The 22,302-nt window shown below is 37.5% G+C and overlaps 2 protein-coding genes across 2 annotated transcripts; both read right to left on the reverse strand.

Moving 5' to 3' along the window:
• Positions 1-4,972: 4,972 nt before the first annotated feature.
• LOC116600172 (olfactory receptor 52A5) lies at positions 4,973-5,923 on the reverse strand. The gene has a single exon (XM_032360298.1). The coding sequence runs from the start codon at positions 5,921-5,923 to the stop codon at positions 4,973-4,975; it is 951 nt and encodes a 316-aa protein (XP_032216189.1).
• Positions 5,924-19,263: 13,340 nt separating this feature from the next.
• LOC116599794 (olfactory receptor 52A5-like) lies at positions 19,264-20,214 on the reverse strand. The gene has a single exon (XM_032359767.1). It carries the CDS (start codon positions 20,212-20,214, stop codon positions 19,264-19,266), a length of 951 nt encoding a protein of 316 aa, XP_032215658.1.
• Between the last annotated feature and the right edge of the window lie 2,088 nt (positions 20,215-22,302).

The following is a 22,302-nucleotide window of genomic DNA, read 5'->3' on the forward strand; positions in this document are numbered from 1 at the left end:
CCTAACCAAAGAGGCACAGAATCTATACTCAGAAAACTATAAAGTACTCATGAAAGAAATTGAGGAAGACACAAAGAAATGGAAAAATGTTCCATGCTCCTGGATTGGAAGAATAAATATTGTGAAAATGTCTATGCTACCTAAAGCAATCTACACATTTAATGCAATTCCTATCAAAGTACCATCCATCTTTTTCAAAGAAATGGAACAAATAATTCTAAAATTTATATGGAACCAGAAAAGACCTCGAATAGCCAAAGGGATATTGAAAAAGAAAGCCAACGTTGGTGGCATCACAATTCCGGACTTCAAGCTCTATTACAAAGCTGTCATCATCAAGACAGCATGGTACTGGCACAAAAACAGACACATAGATCAATGGAACAGAATAGAGAGCCCAGAAATAGACCCTCAACTCTACAGTCAACTAATCTTCGACAAAGCAGGAAAGACTGTCCAGTGGAAAAAAGACAGCCTCTTCAATAAATGGTGCTGGGAAAATTGGTCAGCCACATGCAGAAAAATGAAATTGGACCATTTCCTTACACCACACACAAAAATAGACTCAAAATGGATGAAGGACCTCAATGTGCGAAAGGAATCCATCAAAATCTTTGAGGAGAACACAGGCAGCAACCTCTTCAACCTCAGCTGCAGCAACATCTTCCTAGGAACAACGCCAAAGGCAAGGGAAGCAAGGGCAAAAATGAACTATTGGGATTTCATCAAGATCAAAAGCTTTTGCACAGCAAAGGAAACAGTTAACAAAATCAAAAGACAACTGATAGAATGGGAGAAGATATTTGCAAACGACATATCAGATAAAGGACTAGTGTCCAGAATCTATAAAGAACTTAGGAAACTCAACACCCAAAGAACAAATAATCCAATCAAGAAATGGGCAGAGGACATGAACAGACATTTCTGCAAAGAAGACATCCAGATGGCCAACAGACACATGAAAAAGTGTTCCATATCACTCGGCATCAGGGAAATACAAATCAAAACCACAATGAGATATCACCTCACACCAGTCAGAATGGCTAAAATCAACAATTCAGGAAATGACAGATGCTGGCGAGGATGCGGAGAAAGGGGAACCCTCCTACACTGTTGGTGGGAATGCAAGCTGGTGCAGCCACGCTGGAAAACAGCATGGAGGTTCCTCAAAATGTTGAAAATAGAACTGCCCTATGACCCAGCAATTGCACTACTGGGTATTTACCCTAAAGATACAAACGTAGTGATCCAAAGGGGCACGTGCACCCGAATGTTTATAGCAGCAATGTCCACAATAGCCAAACTATGGAAAGAACCTAGATGCCCATCAACAGATGAATGGATCACGAAGATGTGGTATATATACACAATGGAATACTATGCAGCCATCAAAAGAAATGAAATCTTGCCGTTTGTGACAACATGGATGGAACTAGAGCGTATCATGCTTAGCGAAATAAGTCAAGCAGAGAAAGACAACTATCACATGATCTCCCTGATATGAGGAAGTGGTGATGCAACATGGGGGCTTAAGTGGGTAGGAGAAGAATCAAAGAAACAAGATGGGATTGGGAGGGAGACAAACCATAAGTGACTCTTAATCTCACAAAACAAACTGAGGGTTGCTGGGGGGAGGGGGTTTGGGAGAAGGGGATGGGATTATGGACATTGGGCAGGGTATGTGCTTTGGTGAGTGCTGTGAAGTGTGTAAACCTGGTGATTCACAGACCTGTACCCCTGGGATAAAAATATACGTTTATAAAAAATTAAAAATTAAAAAAAAATTCATATGTTTGCCATTTTCTTCCCTTGGAGGGATAATGTCATCAAGTACTCAGGATGCACAATGGTAGCCACAACTTCCTGAAATATTGAATCCCCTAATATGGAATTCAAATGAATTAATTAAATGTTTATTATTTTTTTAAACATCTTTTTTCCTTGTCTAATATCCACAAATGTGTTTTCTTCCTTCTATCATGGTATTTGCTGTTTCTTACTTTATATACTTAATGTTCACGTGAATTTTACTAAGCACCAAAATGTTACGACTCAGATTTATTTGTTTTATTCAACAAGACTTTATTTCCCAAAAAATATCCTCCACCTCTGCCCTTTAAACACTATCATCCCCTACATTTTCTGTAGTGGTGGTTTTCTTCTTCTTCTTCTTCTTTTTTTTTTTTTCCTTCCTCTGACTATGTCTCAATTCAACATTGGAGATCCCTGTGTTTCTCTCTGTGTGTTCATTTCTTTTCAGTAAGCATCTTATTGGTTCACTTGATGCTTGAATGAATAAAATTAAACCAGATAGCTATTGTTGAAGCATCCTGACAGAGGTTGAAGGGATGTGGGCAGAGGATTAGCAATGAGTGAAGATCTGAAATCACTGTTTTAAGAGTCAGTCTCTCCTCTGCCAGTTTTGTGTTTCACTCATACTTTATTTCAGGATCCATAATGATCATTCATGACATCATCTTTGTTCATATTATTAATATGGGAATAAACTCCTTTCTATGCAGATATTCTCTATACTGATGTTGCATAGTACCTCAGGCCTTCAGACTGGTTCCTTTGGAATACCCCTGACCAATAACAAGAAAATGTCTGAGGTGTTCATTATCCAAAGTCATTTTTACAGAGGTTCTAAGAAGTCTGGCATTGGTTGCCCTATGTATTGTGGAACTGAGTATAAATAAGATACGGGTTTTATATTCAAGATACTTGCATAGACAGTTACTAGGGGAATTAGATTTCCAAATGTTCATTTCTGGAACTTCATCCTTCACATTTGAGTGAAACTATAATTAGATAAAATCATTTATAAGTGTGTCTATAGAAGTATTATTTCTGTATAAGTACTGATCACATTTTCATTCCTGAAAAAAAGCATTTCAACAAGTGAAAGAAGAGACCACAAAGGATTTACACTGCATAAGTCAAATTTGTAAAATTCTTGAGAATACAAACTACTCCCTAGTGACAGATAGTAGATCAATGGTTTTTGGAACCAGCCAGGGATATAAGAAGGTTCAGTAGGAGTCAAAAATGAGCATTGGAAACTTTTAGAAGTAGTGTTTCAGTTCATTATCTTAACTGTTGTGATGGATCCATAGGTGTGTAGATGCCAAAATTAATCAAATTTTATACTTTATGTATGTGCTAGTTTATTATATGTGAATCATATTTCAATAAACTGTTAAAAAAAAAAAAGAAGATTTTTCATGGATTGTTTCCTTCTCTGATTTCTTCCTGTTCACTTTTCATTCCCTTCCTCTGTGGTCCTCTGCATGATTCCTTATGTTCCACGTATCCATGAAATCTTCTGAAAATTACCTTTTTCTGAGTGACTTATTCTACTTAGTCTAATCCCCTCCAGTTCCATCCATGTTGATGCAAATGGTGAGTACTTATCCTTTCTGATGGTTGAGTAATATTCCATTGTATATATGATCCACCTCTTCTTCATCCATTCATCTGTTGAAGGACATCTTGGTTCCTTCCACAGTCTGGTTATTGTGGACATTGCTGCTATGAACACTGGGTGCAACTGCCCCTTATTTCCACACATCTGTATCTTTGGGGTAAATACCTGTTAGTGCAATTCCTGGGTCTTAGGGTAGTTCTATTTTTAACATCTTGAGGAAACTCCATAGTGTTCTCCAGTGTCGGTACCAGCTTTCATTCCTCCAACAGTGTAAAAGTGTTCCCCTTTTTCCACATCCTTGCCAGCCCTTGTTGTTTCCTGTCTTGTTAATTTTAGCCATACTAACTAGTATAAGGTGATATCTCATTGTGGTTGTGATTTGCATTTCCCTAATGGCTAATGATGTTGAACATTTTTTCATGTGTCTGTTAGCCATTTTTTTGTCTTCTTCAGAGAAGTGTCTGTTCATGTCTTCTGCCCATTCATTGAATGGATTATTTGAAGGGAGATCAATGGAGAGATGGTGTAACAAGGTGATGGATATTAAGGAGGGCATGTGTGGTTGTAAACACTGGGTGTTATATACAACTAATTAGTTGTTGAACACTTAATCACAAACTAATAATGTATTATGTGTTGGCTAATTGAACATAGTAAAATAAACAAATAAATATCTTTAAAATTAAAGAAAGGTAGAAAACAAAAACAAAAGAAAGCCTATTAGTGAATATGCTTTTCCAGAAATCTTTTTAGTATATTTTTTCCTATGCATCATCATCACTGTTTAAACTCTATGTCCATATCTACTTGGTGTTGCTCATATCACTATGTTTTACATTATTTTTGTATTTACCAATATTTTAGACCATATAGAGAAACATGTAAATGATCCCAAATGTGTCCAAATATAGATACAAAAGCAAATACTAGAAAATGAGATATAGGGTGCCTAGGTGATTCAGTTGTTAAATGTCTGCCTTTGGCTCAGGTTGTGATCCCAAGGTCCTGGGATCGAGCCCTGCAACTGGTTTCCTATTTGCCCTTTCCCACTACCCCTGCTTGTGTTCCCTCTCTCATTGTGTCTCTCTTTGCCAAATAAATAAAACATTTAAAAAAAAAGAAATAATAAAAGAAAAGAGAAAATGAGATATAGCTAGAAACATAGCTATGGCCTGGGTTACCAATTTGAGAATATTGATATATGATATGGTCCTTGGAAGAAACTGGAATTGTCCTATTTTCTGTAATTTTGTTTCTGTGTAGGTCAAAGTGTTGCCAGAGAAAAACCCCCATATTTAAACTAATAGGAAAAATACACAGGAAAAAGAAAATTTTGAATTCAGGCCACAAGAGAATTTATTTCTTATATGAAGAGCAAACCATCATTCTTGACTATTTCATAGTTGTTGAACACCTTATTCAATTATAAGCTACTAATAATAAATACTTTCTGAACTTAGATGTTTGTGGAAGATATTAATTTTTCACCATATGATGTTCCTGCTTGACTCAGCCTAAAATGTCTGTGGAAGGAGCCAATAATGATCAAGATGGTTTTTTGGAGAAAAATATTTTCAGGACATGGTCACGAATTTGTTTGGTCTTCACACCATAGACTATAGGGTTGAGGAAAGGAGGGACTAACAGGTACAGGTTTGATAAGAGGATATGAACATATGGTGGTATGTGAGCACCAAACCTATGTGTGAAGAAGGAGAAGAAGGCAAGGAGGTAGAACTGTAAGAAGACACAGATGTGCGCGATGCAGGTATTAAAGGCCTTGAATCGTGCCTCCTTCTGGGGCAACTGAAACACAGTGATAAAGATTTGAATGTAAGACAAGGTGATGAAGATTATGTCAAACCCTAAGATACTGAAGGCAACAAAAAGACCATATATCTTGTTGATGCGGACATCTTCAATGGCCAGCTTTACGATGGCCATGTGTTCACAATAAGTGTGGGAGATCACTGTGGTTCGGTAGAGTTTAAGACGACATTTGATGAGCACAATAGATGGTGCTACAAGAATACCAGCCCTTAGTGTCACCGCAACTGCAATGTGAATCAAGAGTTGTTGGGAGAAGATGGTGGTATGTCTCAGGGGGTCACAGATGGCCACATATCGATCTAGGGCCATTGCCAGTAGGATACCTGATTCAACTGCCTGGAATGAGTGAATAAGCCACATTTGTAAAAGGCAGGCTTCAAAGGAAATCTCTGGCAAGTGGAACCAGAAGATGCCTAACATTTTGGGAAGAATGCAGGTGCTAAGTGCAATGTCCGTGGCCCCCAGCATGGCCAAAAATATGTACATGGGCTTATGGAGGCTGTGCTCATATTTGATTATACCCAAAATTAGGGAATTCCCAATCACAGCGATGAAATACATGACACAGAACGGAATCCCAATCCAATGCTGCACTGACTCCAGCCCAGGAATGCCAGTGAGTGTCAGGACAGGGGGCATGAAGACGGAACCATTGGGTATGAGCATGATGATTTGGTCTGTAGAATCAAGTAGTGGTGTTGCTGTTTCTTCTTCTATTCCTCATCAAGACTATGAGAATAAAAAAATACTTTGTTATTTTAACAAAGTATACCTTAGTCAGATAATGCATATTTCATCCTCTCGATCCTATATATATGTGAAAGATAAGTGACATGAAATCTTCTAAGCCTAGGGTGCATGGCCTTTTGATTTGATACATTTGCATATTGCACTTTGAGTTCCATTGTAGTGTTAGCCAGCACTCTATCACATTGCTTTGTTATGTTTTCTTTCTCATGGTTGGAAAAATTAAGATCTAGTCTCTTGGTAAGTTTGATGTTTTTAATACATGATTTTTGTTTGTCATCACTATCCTGTGCCTTAGATCTTCAGAACTTATTTATCTACTAATAAAATAACCCCTCTCTTTTTTTGTCCTTCAGCCCCTGTTACACATAATTTTTATTTTTAATTTTTCCTTATTCAGCTTTTTGAACATTCCACATATATGATAGCATACAGTGTTGGAATTTCTCTGTCTGACTCTTCTCAAAGATCATAATGTACTTAGAGTTCACCATTTGGTCACAAATGGCTGAAAACTAGTGAAATATCACCTCAGTTCCATTACAATGGCTGTCATCATTCAGAGATAACAAATGTTGCAGAGGAAGTGGAGAAGAGGGACCCACTGTACCTAGTTAGTGGGAATGTTTGTTTGCCAACCACTAAGGACAGCAATGTGGAAGTGCATCAAAAACTTAAAAACAATCTACATGTAACCCAGCAATTCCACCTCTGATATATATATATATACACACACATACATATATACATATACATACACACAAAGGACTGGAAAAGAGGAATAGTGACGAGAAATATTCAGTCTTTTGTTCACTGCAGCATTATGCACAATAGCCAAGATGTGGAAAAAACCTCAGTGCCCATCAACAAGTGAATGCATAAAGAAGACGTGCAATGGAATATCATCCATCTTATTGTATCTTTTCAATGAATCCTTTCAATTTTTCTCTTTTCAGAATGTCCTTGTAAGAACAACCATCAGGTCGATGTTTCAACATGCTTTTATCACTTTCAATGACAAAAGTTAAATGGATAGGGTGGTTTTTTCTATTCCATGACTAATAGAACAAAAAGAGTTTCCTTGTATTTTGTTTTCCACTCATCATATGTGCTTTTTTTTTTTTTTTTGTAACCTGCTAATTTGCCCTGGAAAAATTTATTTAATGCAGAGTACAGTCATTTCAAGAAATAGACTCCTACTAGGCTGTCAGCAGCCATGGTGCTGCTGACTGATTCCACTGACCATAATCAGAAGACAAGTTTGACCAGAGTATTTTTCAGTTTTGCAGCTCATCAGCCTGTCTTCTCAGCATAGCATCTTCCCAGTCTGTTCCCTCTTTCCTCCATTTAGAGTGTTTTCAACCTAATTTGTCAAAGTTTCTATGTTTTTCCAAAACCTAACCATGCATGGTGCAACTTTTCCTGCTTCTTCTCTGTGAAAAGAAATCAATTACTTTTAATTCATGGCTGTCTTCTGTGACAGTTTCTATCAGAGCTTATTCCTACTGTGTCATGCTTTTTGCACATCTCTTGTATGTATTTGAAATGCCAGTCTGTGCTCTCTGCTCCTCTCTGCCCATCAGTAATCATTTTTCAATCCCTAAGGCTGAATATGCATTTATTCTTAAGTATTTGTAAAACAATGACACTCTGTGAAATTTAATGTTTTCTTTACTTATACTTTTATGTTTTTTAGTCTCTGTCCTTTGCTATTCAATCTAACACATTAAATTATAATCATCAGGCTCTCTCATGAATGTATTTGTCTTATCATTTTCAAAGCCCTTATGAATTTTCTTGTCTGGTGATTCCTTATAACTGGCATTTATATTTTCTTCAAGAAAGTGTTTTTTCCTCAGAATATGTAGTAAACTAATTCCCAAGTTATATTCATTTTCTTTTAGCAATTTCTAAGCTCCTTTAAAAATGATTTCAGCAAGTATAAAACAGATAAAGAAAGGACAAGGGTCTAAAATGAGAGATAGGCTATTTAGAAAAAATCAGACAATCACACCTTGTCCACATTCCTTCAAGTTCTGTCTGATAACTTTAGACTGTTCCTGAGACTTGTGAAGTTCTCTAAAACACATCTCGGTCAATTGCAGAAGCATTTATTACTCTGTTTTCTCCTAACTTAATTCAACTATGAGTCAGGCTTTCCTATCCAAGACAATTTGTTTTGGAAACCTTTCTTTTTGCAAATATATGAGTCAATCTAGATTTTCCTCAAATCAGAAGGTTATATTATTAACCACAAATAGAGATTATGTGCTAATGATTTGTTATTATCTACCTGTTTCAAGCACTTCAAAAAACAATTGGGCAACATGTTGAAGTTATTTATCCTGTATTTGGAAGAATCTTCATTATCCTGACTGCTTGGAATTCAAAACTAGTATTTACCATTTATTGAATACATATTGTATTATTTGTGTTCGTAAGACTTTTAAGCATTTTAAATTACATTGTCTGCCTTATCTTATGGTATTTATATCATTAATCCATTACATTAATGAAAAACTAAGACTTGCTGTTGTTCTAAGTGGATCTACTTGGATCCAAATTACATGGCATACTGAAAAAGAAGAAAAAGCAAGAAAGATTTGTCTTCTGAGATTTTTATCATTCAATTCAGTAAGAATATGAGCTATCTTTCAGTGTGTGAATAGATCAGGCTGGATTGTAAAAGAGTTTTTAATCAGTTTGTGCCTTTTCATATTGAGGGAAGAAATTTCTATAGTACTTTCTTATTTGACCAAATAGATAAAATCCATAAATACACGCATGCTTACTATATTCTGTACATATGAAATGGGTCCAAGTTTATACATCAGGTCATTCACATACTGGCTAACATTGTGATTTGGCTCAAAAGTGTGTGCTACTCTCTGTATCAAGTGTTGGCATTTGGGAGATTTAACATGGCTACGTGGGTCATACCTGACCTGAAGAATACTTAGAGAAGAATATGCAAAATTCAGCTTGGCAGAAGTTTATATGGCGGTCAACCAAAGGAGGGTAAAAAGGAAAGGAGCCAGTAAACACACTATCAGATAAGTAACATGGGAAAACCTTCCTTCAAAGTACATTCATCATGTGAAGAAAGTAGTTTCCTTCCTTCAGGATAATTTTACTTTTCCAGCTTCATGAGGCCTCATGGCTATTCTTCTAGAGCAGGTTTTCTCATCTCTACACAACTGGCATTTTTGATCAGATAGATTTTATATTCTGTGTAGTTCTCTACATTGTCTTAGGCAGAGCAGCATCCCTGACTCCTACCCTTTAGATAGGTGCAAATTATTCTCTCTCATCAGGAAAATCAAAAAATGTCTCATACATTACCAAATGTCACCTTCCTGCGTGGGGAGAGACACACCATACCTGGTTACTAACCATTGATCTAGAGTTTTACACAGGAGAAAAATATTCCTGAATTAAAAAAGGAGATCTTGTAGCTTTAATAAAAGTGGGCAGATTAAATCTGTTTATCAAGGAGAATCATTATTCAGGAGATAGTAGCCAGATAAAGGAGGTGCAAGAGCATTTTGGGAGGAAATACTCTGGATAAAAATCAAAGAAGCATGAAATGTACAGTTGGATTGCAAATCAGTAAGTAATTTCACATATGAATTGTGTCATAAGCAGAGATGATGTTTGTTGGGGTTTAGGTAAAGGGGAGTATAACAAATAAGAATACAATTGAAAGAAAGTAATTTCAAAACCTTAGGTGGAAAAACAGGGCTTTTTTTTGCCTTTAAAAATCCACTCCATCTGATCCAGAAGAATGAGATCTGGCATATGGAGAATATGTTAGAAGAATAGTTGTGCTAAGATGGGATAGGATGACGTGACCTTGCCACATCAGAAGAGTAACACAGGAAGAATATTTGTGCTACTTGATGACTTGATGGAGAGAAGTCATGGGAGGAGAGACTAAGATGTTCATGGTTTGAGAGCAACGAGTAATGGCACTGGATGACAAGGACTAGCTGGAAGCAACCATTGTGTGTACACATGTACATGTTCGAAGGAGGCAGGAGACAAATCTTAAACCCTGAAATCCAGGGAACAGGAAGAACAGTCAGGGGTCTCATTTGCAGCAGGAATCCTGAACCATTAGTTCTACTTAAACTAATTCTGACTCAGGCTGATTCCCAGAACATAAAGAAGGAAGGGATTAGGTCTAAATTCACTCTCCCAACATGCTATGGAAACCATTCCCTCTACAATATCTCTGACTTTCACTGTTTGATCTCTGCCTCAACACCCCAGGGAGAGACCCTCTGTTTTTGAGCGAGCTTGTCCATTGCAGGACCGCTCCAACTGTCAGACAGGTCTTCTTCCTGGTGAGCCTCAAACTGTCTCCTCTTCATTTCTCATAGAAGTCCTCAATCCACCTTCTGAAGAACACATCAGCCATGGGACATGGATCTGAAGTCAGTCAGGACAGTTTGCATCCTTGGGATATCCCTTAGCTATGCTCTTCAGCCAGTTCTAAAACTTTACATTGTCTCAATTCCTTATTACTGAGGCAAAGTTAACTGGTAGAAGCACACTACATGGTAACTGTGAAGATGAAATGATGTAATGCATTTAAAATATTAGAAAGAAACTTAAAATGTATTACTCTGCCTGAATGCCAATAATTCATTCCTAGAAGTTACCCTGCCCTTCACCTGACTACCTCAGATACTTGATGAGCATGTTATGATTTCCCCTGAATGACTTGAGATGTCTTTGCTACTGGAACTCTTCCAGTCTAAACATGTATAATTTCCTGACCTAAAACAAATAAGCTTCCCGTGCATTGATCAGCCCTAATCTTCCTCAAGGCTCCTCCTTCCTGTGAGGCTCACTTTAAAATATCCCACCCAGTGTGTGATTAATTGACTCAGAAATATTCTGAACAGCAACATGGACAAAATCTTCTTCCCATTTAAACAATCAGCTACTCTAAGACCCCATTGCTCTTTTATCATCCTGCCAATTTCTTGGAGCATAAAGGTGTTGTGTTCTCCTTGAAAACAATCCTCCATGTTCCCCACACTCAGTGCAGGTCTAAGACCCAAGGACTCACCTGGAATCATTTGTGGTAACATATGTAGAAGCCACAGAGTGAAAATTTTTTGGTATTTCCGATAGTGAGGATGGCTGTTTTGTACTACCGTTGTCGCCTGGGGATTTTTTGCACCAGTCACTGGTGAGCTTTAAATTAGCCCGGGACAATGATGAAAAGCACACACATATGGTTCAAAACCTAGGAGACTATGTCTCATAGCACATCTGCATCTAATAAAAAATCTCAAATCCTGGTGTCCTTGGGGATTGGAAGCCAAATAGACTGTCCTTCCAGAAACTTCTAAGAGAAGACAGTGCCCCAAGATAACACAGTCAATGACACTTTTATACAAATAATGAGCCAATGAAGGCCAGTGAAAACATCTCAAGTTCTTCATACTAATCACTGTAGACATGCTGACAGAGAACTAAATGGAATCTTTCTATGTGATACACAAATAGTCTCAGTCATGTTCAGAATTCAGATGATGTAATGATGTGCATTTTGTGTGTGTGTGTGTAAAAAGATTTTATTAGTACATTAAAACGACATTGGAAGCAGTACAACTTGAGGGTATTATTAATCATAATAGTTCTAATATACTTAGTATATCTTCCCAAGTGGCTAAAATAAAGACAATGAACAAGAAATATTATAACATATATAAATATATAAGTTTAATTTCAAATAAAGTTTACACTTGACTAGTGAATATTGATTCTTTTCTTTCCTGATTTTCAGGGGAAGTGATACAACAATTAGCCAAAGTCCTCTGCGTGGAATTAGATATCTTTATAAGTTTATCTATTTTATAAGCAGGACCCTGGAAGTATCTAGAAGAAATCTAAGAAAGCAATTTACCAGAGATCTACATTGTTAGAATAAATAATTATGATTGTAGAGATGTAAATGGACTATGGAAAATTGAGAGCCATTTTCTAAAAGGATTGATAGGATATATGTACTATTTTGTGAAGATTAATCAATCAGAACCACTTCCCAGTCATTATTGAAAACCCTCATATTTATATCCCAAAAAGTTATTATTAACATTTCAAAAGACAATTTATTTTATGGGCATTTCATTATATATTTTGTGTTCTTATTTTTTTTCAAAATTTTAGTGCCAGTCAGAATATCTATTTCTGGTTTCCATTATGAGGGATTATTCATGCCTGACATTTACTTAGGTGAAAAAAAAGGGTTTGAACTTAAAGAGAGATTTTAATCTTTTTATCAAGTCGAAGAATGGAAAACATTCAGAATCTTTGTGTGGTGAATGAAAGAGTCTAACAAGTCTGCATTCCGTGCATCTATCTGAAAGACTTGATGGCCTTAATTACAGTCACACAGTATTTGTCTTGTGTCTTGGGTTAGGTCCTAGGGAGTAGACCTGTTCTTTTTGCATTGAAAGGATCTCTCGGGCCACCTGGGTGGCTCAGTGGGTTGAGCCTCTGCCTTCAGCTCAGGTCATGTTCCCAGGGTCCTGGGATGGAGCCCTGCATTGGGCTCTCTGCTCAGCAGGGAGCCTACTTCCTCCCCTCCCTCTGCCTGTTTCTCTGCCTACTTGTGATCTCTGACTGTCAAATAAATGAATAAAATCTTAAAAAAAAAGAAAAGAAAGAAAGAAAAAGAAAGGATCTCTGACTCCCATCTTGTTATAAACTGCCATAAAATTACATTCATCCTAGAAAAACCAGTGGTGTAGGATGGCTGTGCGGTGTGTCGGGTGAGCACCCAGGGGCTTAGTAGAACTGGTTGTGGATATCTCCTCCTAGTTGCGCACTCAGTGATGTCATGTTGGCAGACTGTATACAGCCATACCCAGAGCCGTTACCCCAGTAAAAGGAGCAAATTACGTACATCAGAGTTTCAAATCTCCATCAGGGTAACAGTGATGGGCTTAATATAAATAAAATATTTTCAGAGAAAACAAGAATACTCTTCAATTAGAATATGAAGGAAGCTGAGGTGAGGTCAGCACATTCTGAACTACAGTAAAGAGTAGTAAATAGTAAGAGAGTAGTAAACTACTCTTTGTCTAGAGAATATAATATTATTTTTAACATATTGAATGAGTCACAGGATACTTTTGGGAAATGCCCAAAGTGAACCATAAAGAATCATAAAGCTATTGAAAGTTAGAGAGGCAATTACTCTTAGATATGGTTTAGTTAAAACCCATTAGAGCTACAGAGAAATAAGATGTTTTGGAAATAATGGGACTCCTTATTTGGTAATATATACATTTCTTTAAAGCTTCTGAGGATTTTACTAAATAGAAATAATCGCCTGTGAGAAATAAAATAGGGACTACAGAGTACACATTTCAGAGGTGGCTCCTTATTCCACAAGTGCTCTATAGATAACCAGAAACAGAAGTTTAATTTTTTTTTAATTTTTTATTTTTTATAAACATATATTTTTATCCCCAGGGGTACAGGTCTGTGAATCACCAGGTTTACACACTTCACAGCACTCACCAAAGCACATACCCTCCCCGATGTCCATAATCCCACCCCCTTCTCCCAAACCCCCTCCCCCCAGCAACCCTCAGTTTGTTTTGTGAGATTAAGAGTCACTTATGGTTTGTCTCCCTCCCATTCCCATCTTGTTTCATTTATTCTTCTCCTACACACTTAAGCCCCCATGTTGCATCACCACTTCCTCATATCAGGGAGATCATATGATAGTTGTCTTTCTCTGCTTGACTTATTTCACTAAGCATGATACGCTCTAGTTCCATCCATGTTGTCGCAAATGGCAAGATTTCATTTCTTTTGATGGCTGCATAGTATTCCATTGTGTATATATACCACATCTTCTTGATCCATTCATCTGTGGATGGACATCTAGGTTCTTTCCATAGTTTGGCTATTGTGGACATTGCTGCTATAAACATTCGGGTGCCCGTGCCCCTTTGGATCACTATGTTTGTATCTTTTACCCAGAAGTTTAATTTTTAAATGTAACAGTGTTAGAAATGGAGTTGAATAAGTTTTACTGCAATGGCTGATAAAGTTTATCAAGTGAGAAGTTGTAAATTTGTAGGAATTATGAGGAATCCAAAATAGAAGGGCATAGATACGTAGAAAATAGATGGGGGAAAGCATAGAGTCCTCATCCAGAGGCGAATGAAGAAAGTAGAAATGCAAGACAGGGCAAACTTTAGGATACCAGAAACGATTCAGGAGAGGGCTATAGAGCAATTGAGAGTGGTTTTTTAAAGATTTTATTTCTTTATTTGTCAGTGAGAGAAAGAGAAAAAGAGAGCAAAAACAGGAGAAGTGGCAGGCAGAGGGAGAAGGAGGTTCCTCACTGAGCAAGGATCCCCAGGCGGAACTCGATTCCAGGACCCTGGGATCACAACCTAAGCCAAAGACAGACACTTAACTGACATCTCCACCCTGGCTTCCTGAGAATTTTAATGACCTCTTTATTTACTAATGACTGAGTTTCTAAAAATGTGAGGTCTTAGTCATTACAGAATGTCATTCTTTGATCAAAATCATAGCTTTTAAAAATTACATATCTTGAATCAGGAAATTATCAAACTGTAAAAGAGAGAAATTAGTAGGCAATTAAAATAAAGTGTTCAGTTATTTCATGCTTTCCTAGCCTCTTCAACACTATTGATTTAGTATCAACACTAGTTGAAGCTTGTTTTAGCAGGCTCAAGATCATCTAATCATATACTGAATGTCACCAAATATGCCAGTAATGTAGCTAGAGCTGTGGTTTTTGTGGCTGAATCTCCAATGAAGGAACCCAGTTAACAAGGGCCGTTCTATGAAGAGAGTTTGTGTCAGTAGATGTATATTTAGAAGAGACCAGTTAGTCAACCAAATCCTTGATTTTCAAAGCTTTGCTCCTCAGTGTTCAATTCTACAGCTTTATAAATCATGGATTGTTTCATTAACTCTTTCTACATTAATCAGAACTAGAATAGGAATCCTTTAGTAACAATCCCATTGTCTGACTTATTCAAGAGAAAGGAGCTGCCCTAGGAGCATTACCTGACAGGTACCAATGGTAGGAAGGCAAGTAGAAGAGGATGTGTGTGAGTGCAGGGCAGGTGGATGGAGTGGTTATCCTTGGAAAAGCTGGTAGAGAAACAGTATGGGGTAAACTGGGGATAGTGAGACTTCCTCACCATTTGTTGTTGGGAACCAGTTCTGCTCTTACCAGACACCTGAAAACCATCATCTGTCTTCATAACACTATCCCTCATAGCTTTCATCTCATCCACCTTTCCCTTTCCTGAAATTCTAGTCTTACTCCCTTATATCTTGTGCTGGGCAGCACCTCTTCTTCTGCCTGCACCGTCAGTAACAGCCCTCATCAACAGCATGAACTCTGATCCATTTGCTGCTGGAACCATAACCAATATACTGACATCTCTGTGATAGCCTTTCCTGCTTTTCTTCTGTCCCTGCAAAACAAATCTGACCCTATCCCGTAAGTCCATCCGAGATCATGTTGGTGGATTCATCCTCCAACAAAACTCACAGCAAGATCTGTATCACGCTGAGGCAGCAGCATAAATTTATTGAGCTTGAAATGTAGAAGAAAGCTGCTAACTACCAATTAAAATATTCCCCAGTGAATGTGGAGACAGAGGAGGTCTGAACATGGACTGAGAGATTTCACTGCCACTAGCCCAAGCCCCCAGGGATCTGGGAGCTCAGGATCATGCCCTCTACAGTTCATATGCATCTAATGTCTCAGAAATCATTACGGAAACTGGCAACTAGCTCTCTTCTTTTCTCTTCCCCTACAAAGTAAAGGCAGACAAATTCATATACATAAATTATATTTTGATGTGTTCAGTTCATTTTCTGCTGTACTCACTTGGAGATCATGTAAAGCACATGTAAAATAAACATGATCCAATGCCATGAGATCTATGAAAATAAACATCCTTGCTATGCTTCTTTCACTGAGTCTCAAAGATTATAGAATTGCCTGGTATCTTGCACATTTCAAGTTAAAGGAATTAGTTTTCAGTTAAAGGAAGTTAAAGGAATTTTCAAGTTAAAGGAAGTTTCAAGTTAAAGGAATTGGTTAAAAAGGAGGTTCGAATTGAATTGTCTAATTTGAATCCAGATTCTGCCACTGTTTAAATCTGTATTGGGGGCTTTATACTTGGCTTCTCCATGTTTTCCTTTCCATATCTCTATCTTCATATATTTGCTCTGTGGATAAGAGATTTTAATCTATAAATTTACTTAGTATGGTACACTATTAGAACTTTTGTGGAATAAATACGTGACCTTAATTATTGATGTTTTTAACTTAAAATCAGGATATTGAGCTATTGCTATAAAAATATGACATTATTGAATTTTTTGATTTAGGTAATAAAGTATGTTAATGATGTCATTAAGTTATTTGAACTTGGAACACCTCTTTGTCTGCTTGTTCTTGCAACTGGAAAATAGGAATATAATGCTATTTTGAGAATTACTTTTATTTATTATGCAAGTTTGGTTAAAAGAAGTAATGTGTGTTTATGCTTTCATTCTTGCATTCAATATACATTTATCATTAAAATGTGTTGTGTGTTATCCAGGTCATGAGCAGAGATATTTCACATGATCAGTGTGGAAGAAGCAGTTGCATAAAGAAGAAATGGAGGGGGAGGGTAATGAGATACCAGCTGTGAAAGCTTTACATGGGGTATAGAAAACAAAAGAAACAAATGATCAATGTTACTTGTTGAAAGAACATTCCGTACTAAATTTTAAAAGCTGAGTAGCAGTTCAGCTAGCAAAAGTGCATACATGTTAGTATACATAATAGTAGAAACAGTTTATAGATGGAATAAGCAGCTTATTCTCTATTTTTAAAAAAGGCAAGAAATTTAAAGCCACTTGAAAACAATTTTTACATAATATATGAGATGATAGAGAAGTGTTTCACAGTGATGAAAAGGTCAATCAGTGAGGAAGATCCCTCAACTTCAGATCTTCACATGCCCAATAAAGGGAGTGTCTAACTACCCATAGCTTAAAAATACACAAACAAAGGAAATCAACAGCAGGAACAGGAGACATAAGAGTAATCCACATTCATAATGGAACACTTGCACACACATTTGTATTAAAAGCTGAAAGTACAAGCAAAGGAATCAAAGCATAGAAATATAAAATGACTTAAAACTAACAAACTTGACTATGCACACACAGTTGTGTAAATATGGATAGAGATAGAGATATAATAACACTTCAATCAACAAGTACAGGTGAATGAAAAGGACCACAGTCTGGGTCATACATAAAGTTTTAATTTGTGTTTTTAAAATTAACACCTGGTGGTGGGTATTAGGGAGGGCACGTATTGTGTGGAGCACTGGGGGTGGTGCATAAACAATGAATTATGGAACACTGAAAAGAAATTAAAAAAAAATAAAAAGTTTTAAAAAATAAATAAAATAAAATAAACACTGGGGTGCCTTGGTGGCACAGTTGATTAAGCGCCTGCCTTAGGCTCAGGTCATTATCCCAGAGGCCTGGGATCTAGTCCTGTACTGGGCTCCTTCTGGTCTGTGGGGAATCTGTGTCTTCCTCTCCCTCTCTCTGATGCCCCACCTGATTGTTCTGCCTCTCTCTCTCTCTCTCTCTCTCTCTCTTTCTCTCTCTCTCTGTGACAAATAGATTTTTAAAAAATCTTTAAAAATAAAAAAAGTAAAAAAGTAAAATTCACTTTAGTGTGGTATGAATAAACTGGAAAGTAGTGGTGCAGCATTTCAGCTCAAGCACAATAGAAGCAATATGGGTTTTCACAATGAAAATGATGATGGTGACGGCCGTGATGACCATGATAAGCCCTCCCGGGTCCTCGCCAGTTACCACACCCCATGGGAAGGACCTCACATAAATGTTTTCATTTTGTTACACCACAACCACCCCATCTCTATGTCTTTCACCCAATGAAACTCCTGTTATTCTTCCTTATTGATAGTTTAGTTGCTGAATGATGATAATAAGTCGTATTCCAACACATGTAGTTCATAAGTGGCAAATAATGTTTTGAACCAAGCTCATTTTGACTCCAGAACTCATGCATGTAACCAACTTTCACAATGGTTTTCTCCCTACAAAACTGAAATCTGCTTTTTGCATCAAATATTCTTAACAAATATTGGACTATTTGCCCTCACTTATTATGAGTTTGCAAAATGCAGCTTCTTATGAAAAGTAAACATTAGTGTATAATCGTCTTAATGAATAACAAAATGTACTTTGCTTTGCATGAAAAATAAAAACATACCTTGGAAAAGTAAGGTAGTGCGATTCCTAGACTCCAGAATTTCTGTCTAGATTTCTTAGATGAAAGCGTTATTTTTGGTTGAATCAGGAAAATGATTGAGCAAAGGTTTAGAATAATATTGTCTACAATTAGTCTAAAAATTACTTACATATCCCTAAAAAAAAATCAGAACTTTTCTCAACTTGATCTTTATACAAATGAAGAAATTAAATGACCACTTAAGAACAACAAAAAATAAGCATAATATTATATGTCTTAATTCCAGATTTGATGGAACAAACATATTTTAGGTCAATTGATTTGACCTAAATCAATTTGATTAAACATGAATTACTTAGTAAGCATAGGCTTTGAGACAATGAAATATTTATAAGAAATTTATTTCAAAGTTCAGATTATATTTAACAAAGTGATAGTCCAGAGATAATTTTTAAGTTACAAAGTAAACACTAAAGAAGATTTAAAAAAAAAATAAAAAGAGTTAAAAAAAAAAGATTTTAGAATAGTTGGAGAAAGAATGTAGTGGAACTTGCATATTATATAAAGGAGGTTGATTTTACTGCTCTAAGTATAAAAGAATCAGTGTAGGTATTATGTTCCTCTACAATCTGAAAAAGGATCTCAAATTTTTCTATTCTGCCCTGGACAGTATCAGGTGGCTAAGGAAGTCATGTGTTCTGACTTTTCTTATAGCCAAGAATTTAATATTTCAGTATCTTCTCTGCTCTTCTAATTTCCCTCTGTTTCTTCTGACTGCTTTTTAACTTAAAGTCAGTATCCTTTGGGATTATTTAATATAATAATTTGTGTATTTATTAATTTATTCATGAAGTCTGATGATATTCCAAAGTATTCACTGGACTTTCACATCACATAGGACCAATAGATGAGCCATGAAATCTGTAAGAGGAAGTATGTCCATCAAATATCAGCCCTGGTCTTTAGAACGGAACATTTTTACTACCTTATCTCGGATGTGTTTGGTCTTTACCCCATAGACAAGGGGGTTGAAGAAAGGCGGAACCAGTAGGTAAAGGTTGGATAAGGTGATGTGTATATATGATGGAATATATGATCGAGACCTGTGGGTGAAAAAGGAAAAAAAAGCCAGGAGATAGAACTGGAAGAAGACACATATGTGGGGAACACAGGTATTAAATGCCTTCAGACGTGCCTCTTTCTGGGGCAGGTGGAAGACAGTGATAAATATTTGTACATAGGAGAGGTTGATCAAAATGAAGTCCAGGCCACCAACAATAAAGGCTCCAAGGAGACCATAGAATTTGTTGATGGAAACATCTTCAGTGGCAAGCTTCACAAGAGCCATGTGTTCACAGTAGGTGTGGGATATTAACTTGGTTCTGTAAAATTTCAGACGACACTTTATGAGCAATAGGCATGGGATGACCAGAATGGCAGGCCGCAGTATTACCCCAACAGCAGTGTGTGTGACTAGTTGTCGGTTAAATATGGTAGCATGTCTCAGAGGATAACAGATTGCTACATAGCGGTCCAGAGCCATAGCCAGCAGGACCCCTGATTCGATACCCTGAAATGTGTGGATGAGCCACATCTGAAAGAGGCAAACATCAAAATAGATCTCTGGCAAGTGGAACCAAAAAATTCCAAGCATCTTAGGGACAATGATGGTGCTAAGTGCAATGTCTGTAGCTCCCAACATGGCCAGAAAGATATACATAGGCTCATGGAGGCTGGGTTCAGTTTTGATGATGATCAAAAGCAGAGAATTTCCCGCCAAAGCAATGATGTACATAGCACAGAATGGAATGCCTATCCAACACTGTATAGTCTCCAGGCCAGGGATCCCAATGAAGGTCAACACAGAGGGCATGAACACAGTGCCATTTGTAATAGGCATGGCAGTTCAGGGCCTTTTAGAGCAAAGGGGTATAGATTACCAAACTGTGATTCTGTGTATTCTAATATATCTTATTCTTATATAGTCATACAATTACTGAATGACAAAAGTAGGAGAACCAACTTCATCGGCTTATTTTTCATTTTTTAAATGAATCTGGAAATGTCAAAGGGAAGATCAAAGTATGCACGTGGGTCAAATCATCCACCCACACTAAGAGTTATCCACTGCATGACAATTGAATATTTGGACACCATGACTATGATGAGGCTAGCATGATCAGACTGCTGAGTGGTGGTGTCCTTCCTCACCCAATCCATCTTCTCTTCCTTCCAACCTGGTCGTGGAAATCAGAGAGAAAAGAATAAATGGAATGATACTGTAGACAGAGAAATATCAAAGCACGAAACAAGAAAATCCACTGTACCCTGAGCCTGACTTTTCTCTAGTTTTCTCTCTCCTTTTTATTCTCCTTTCACTTCAGATTAGCAAAGCTGGTTATTTCTGTAGAACATACCGACACTTCTTTGACAAAGAATCAATTGTAGTTCCCTTTATAGGGTTGAGACGCCATTAATGGGGTCCTAATGATTCTCCTCACCTTGAACTTCCTGATCACCAAGAGATTTCCAAATATGCTATAGCTGCGGCACTCTGACTCCACGTAATGGCAGGGGCATAAATCTGAATGGCAATTCTGATTCAAGACACAAGTGTTGAATAGGAATGCTTCTGTTAGATAACCACGGACAGCATCTCATGCTCTTTTTTGCACATATCATACAGGAAGGCCAGTTTGACAATATTAAATAAAATCAAAAGGGTTAAAGAGTACCTGGTATAAAAGAGAAACTGTGGGTATCTCCACTAGAATGGACATAGGGAAGAGGCTGAGGTGATGTGGGGAGAGGTCATGGAATGAGATTGGGAGCCCAGGGTTGGCAGAGATGATCCTTGTGTAGACACTGGGGCTGCATAGTGCTGAAGGAACTAGAAAGTTCTAATTTTTATCTTCCACAGAAGCCGACACAAGAAAAATGTGAGGGAGTGGGGCTCTTTGAGAACTATCTAGGTGATTCCATGGAGGATAGTTGCCAAACACATAGGTACAGTCAGGTGGAAGTGCCTGGGGAGTCAGCACAGACAGGAAAAGAAGTCTCCAAGACAGACTTCTCATTGTAATATGTAGGCTGCTGCCGAGTACACTTCACACTCCCCAACAACTGCACACCAGCAACTAACCCTAGTTCCATTAAGGCGTTGACAAGATTATGCATGGGTAATTTTTTATTTAAAGTGAGCAGCTGTCTGACTCTAAGTGAAGCTGATCCATACGTCTTCAAAGTGTTGTTTTCTTAAGCATTTTGAAACATTTGCCCATAGATCAAGTCACACCCTCCAAATATTAATCTGAGGTTTCTCCCTGGACCCCAACAACCCTAGTTTCTACTCAGAAATTTTAAATTTGGCAAACTGTGGAAATTATTCTCCCACATCATCCACCTACAGCAGCATTCATGGCAGCCCACTGCATGTGTGCTGAGGCCTTTGCAAGCCTGCCCTGCCTGTCTGCTATGCAACCCTCACTCTCAGAAAGACCTCCTCCTGGGGAAGAAACACATTCCCTGCAGGCACTGTCCCCTTTTTGAGTTATACATCTTCAGTTATAATAGCACAAGATTCAAGTTACCCATGATCTGCTCTCCTTCAAGGAAAACAGCTGCACTTCTGCCCACCTTCTCTAGTGGCATGCTGCTAACTTCCTTAACCTCCCAATGTTCTAAAGCAGATCGACCAGTCCAGCATGACTGCTGTTGAATTGTAGCTCCTAAAACTTCAAAGTCAGACTCTATCAAAAAAGTTATTAGAACTCTTTCTTTCTATGATTTGTAAGTTTGCTTCTGGAATCTACATTCACTGACTCTACTTGTGTTCATCTCTCAACACAAAGAATTTCATGCCCAGTTTACCCAGCTACTCACTTACTTAGTATCCAGAAGCAGTGGTGGGAAGTGAATGGAGCAGGAGAAGGTTGCTCTTTGCTGGTCCCAGCGCTGGAATATCTGTGTGTTTTGACATAATTTTCCC

The sequence above is a fragment of the Mustela erminea genome, chromosome 9, assembly GCF_009829155.1.
Source record: "Mustela erminea isolate mMusErm1 chromosome 9, mMusErm1.Pri, whole genome shotgun sequence".
In the NCBI taxonomy this organism is placed as follows: Eukaryota; Metazoa; Chordata; class Mammalia; order Carnivora; family Mustelidae; genus Mustela; species Mustela erminea.

Bases quoted from the DNA above. Each gene is read 5' to 3' on its own strand.
- LOC116600172 (XM_032360298.1), bottom strand. From the start codon at position 5,923: ATGCTCATACCCAATGGTTCCGTCTTCATGCCCCCTGTCCTGACACTC.
- LOC116599794 (XM_032359767.1), bottom strand. From the start codon at position 20,214: ATGCCTATTACAAATGGCACTGTGTTCATGCCCTCTGTGTTGACCTTC.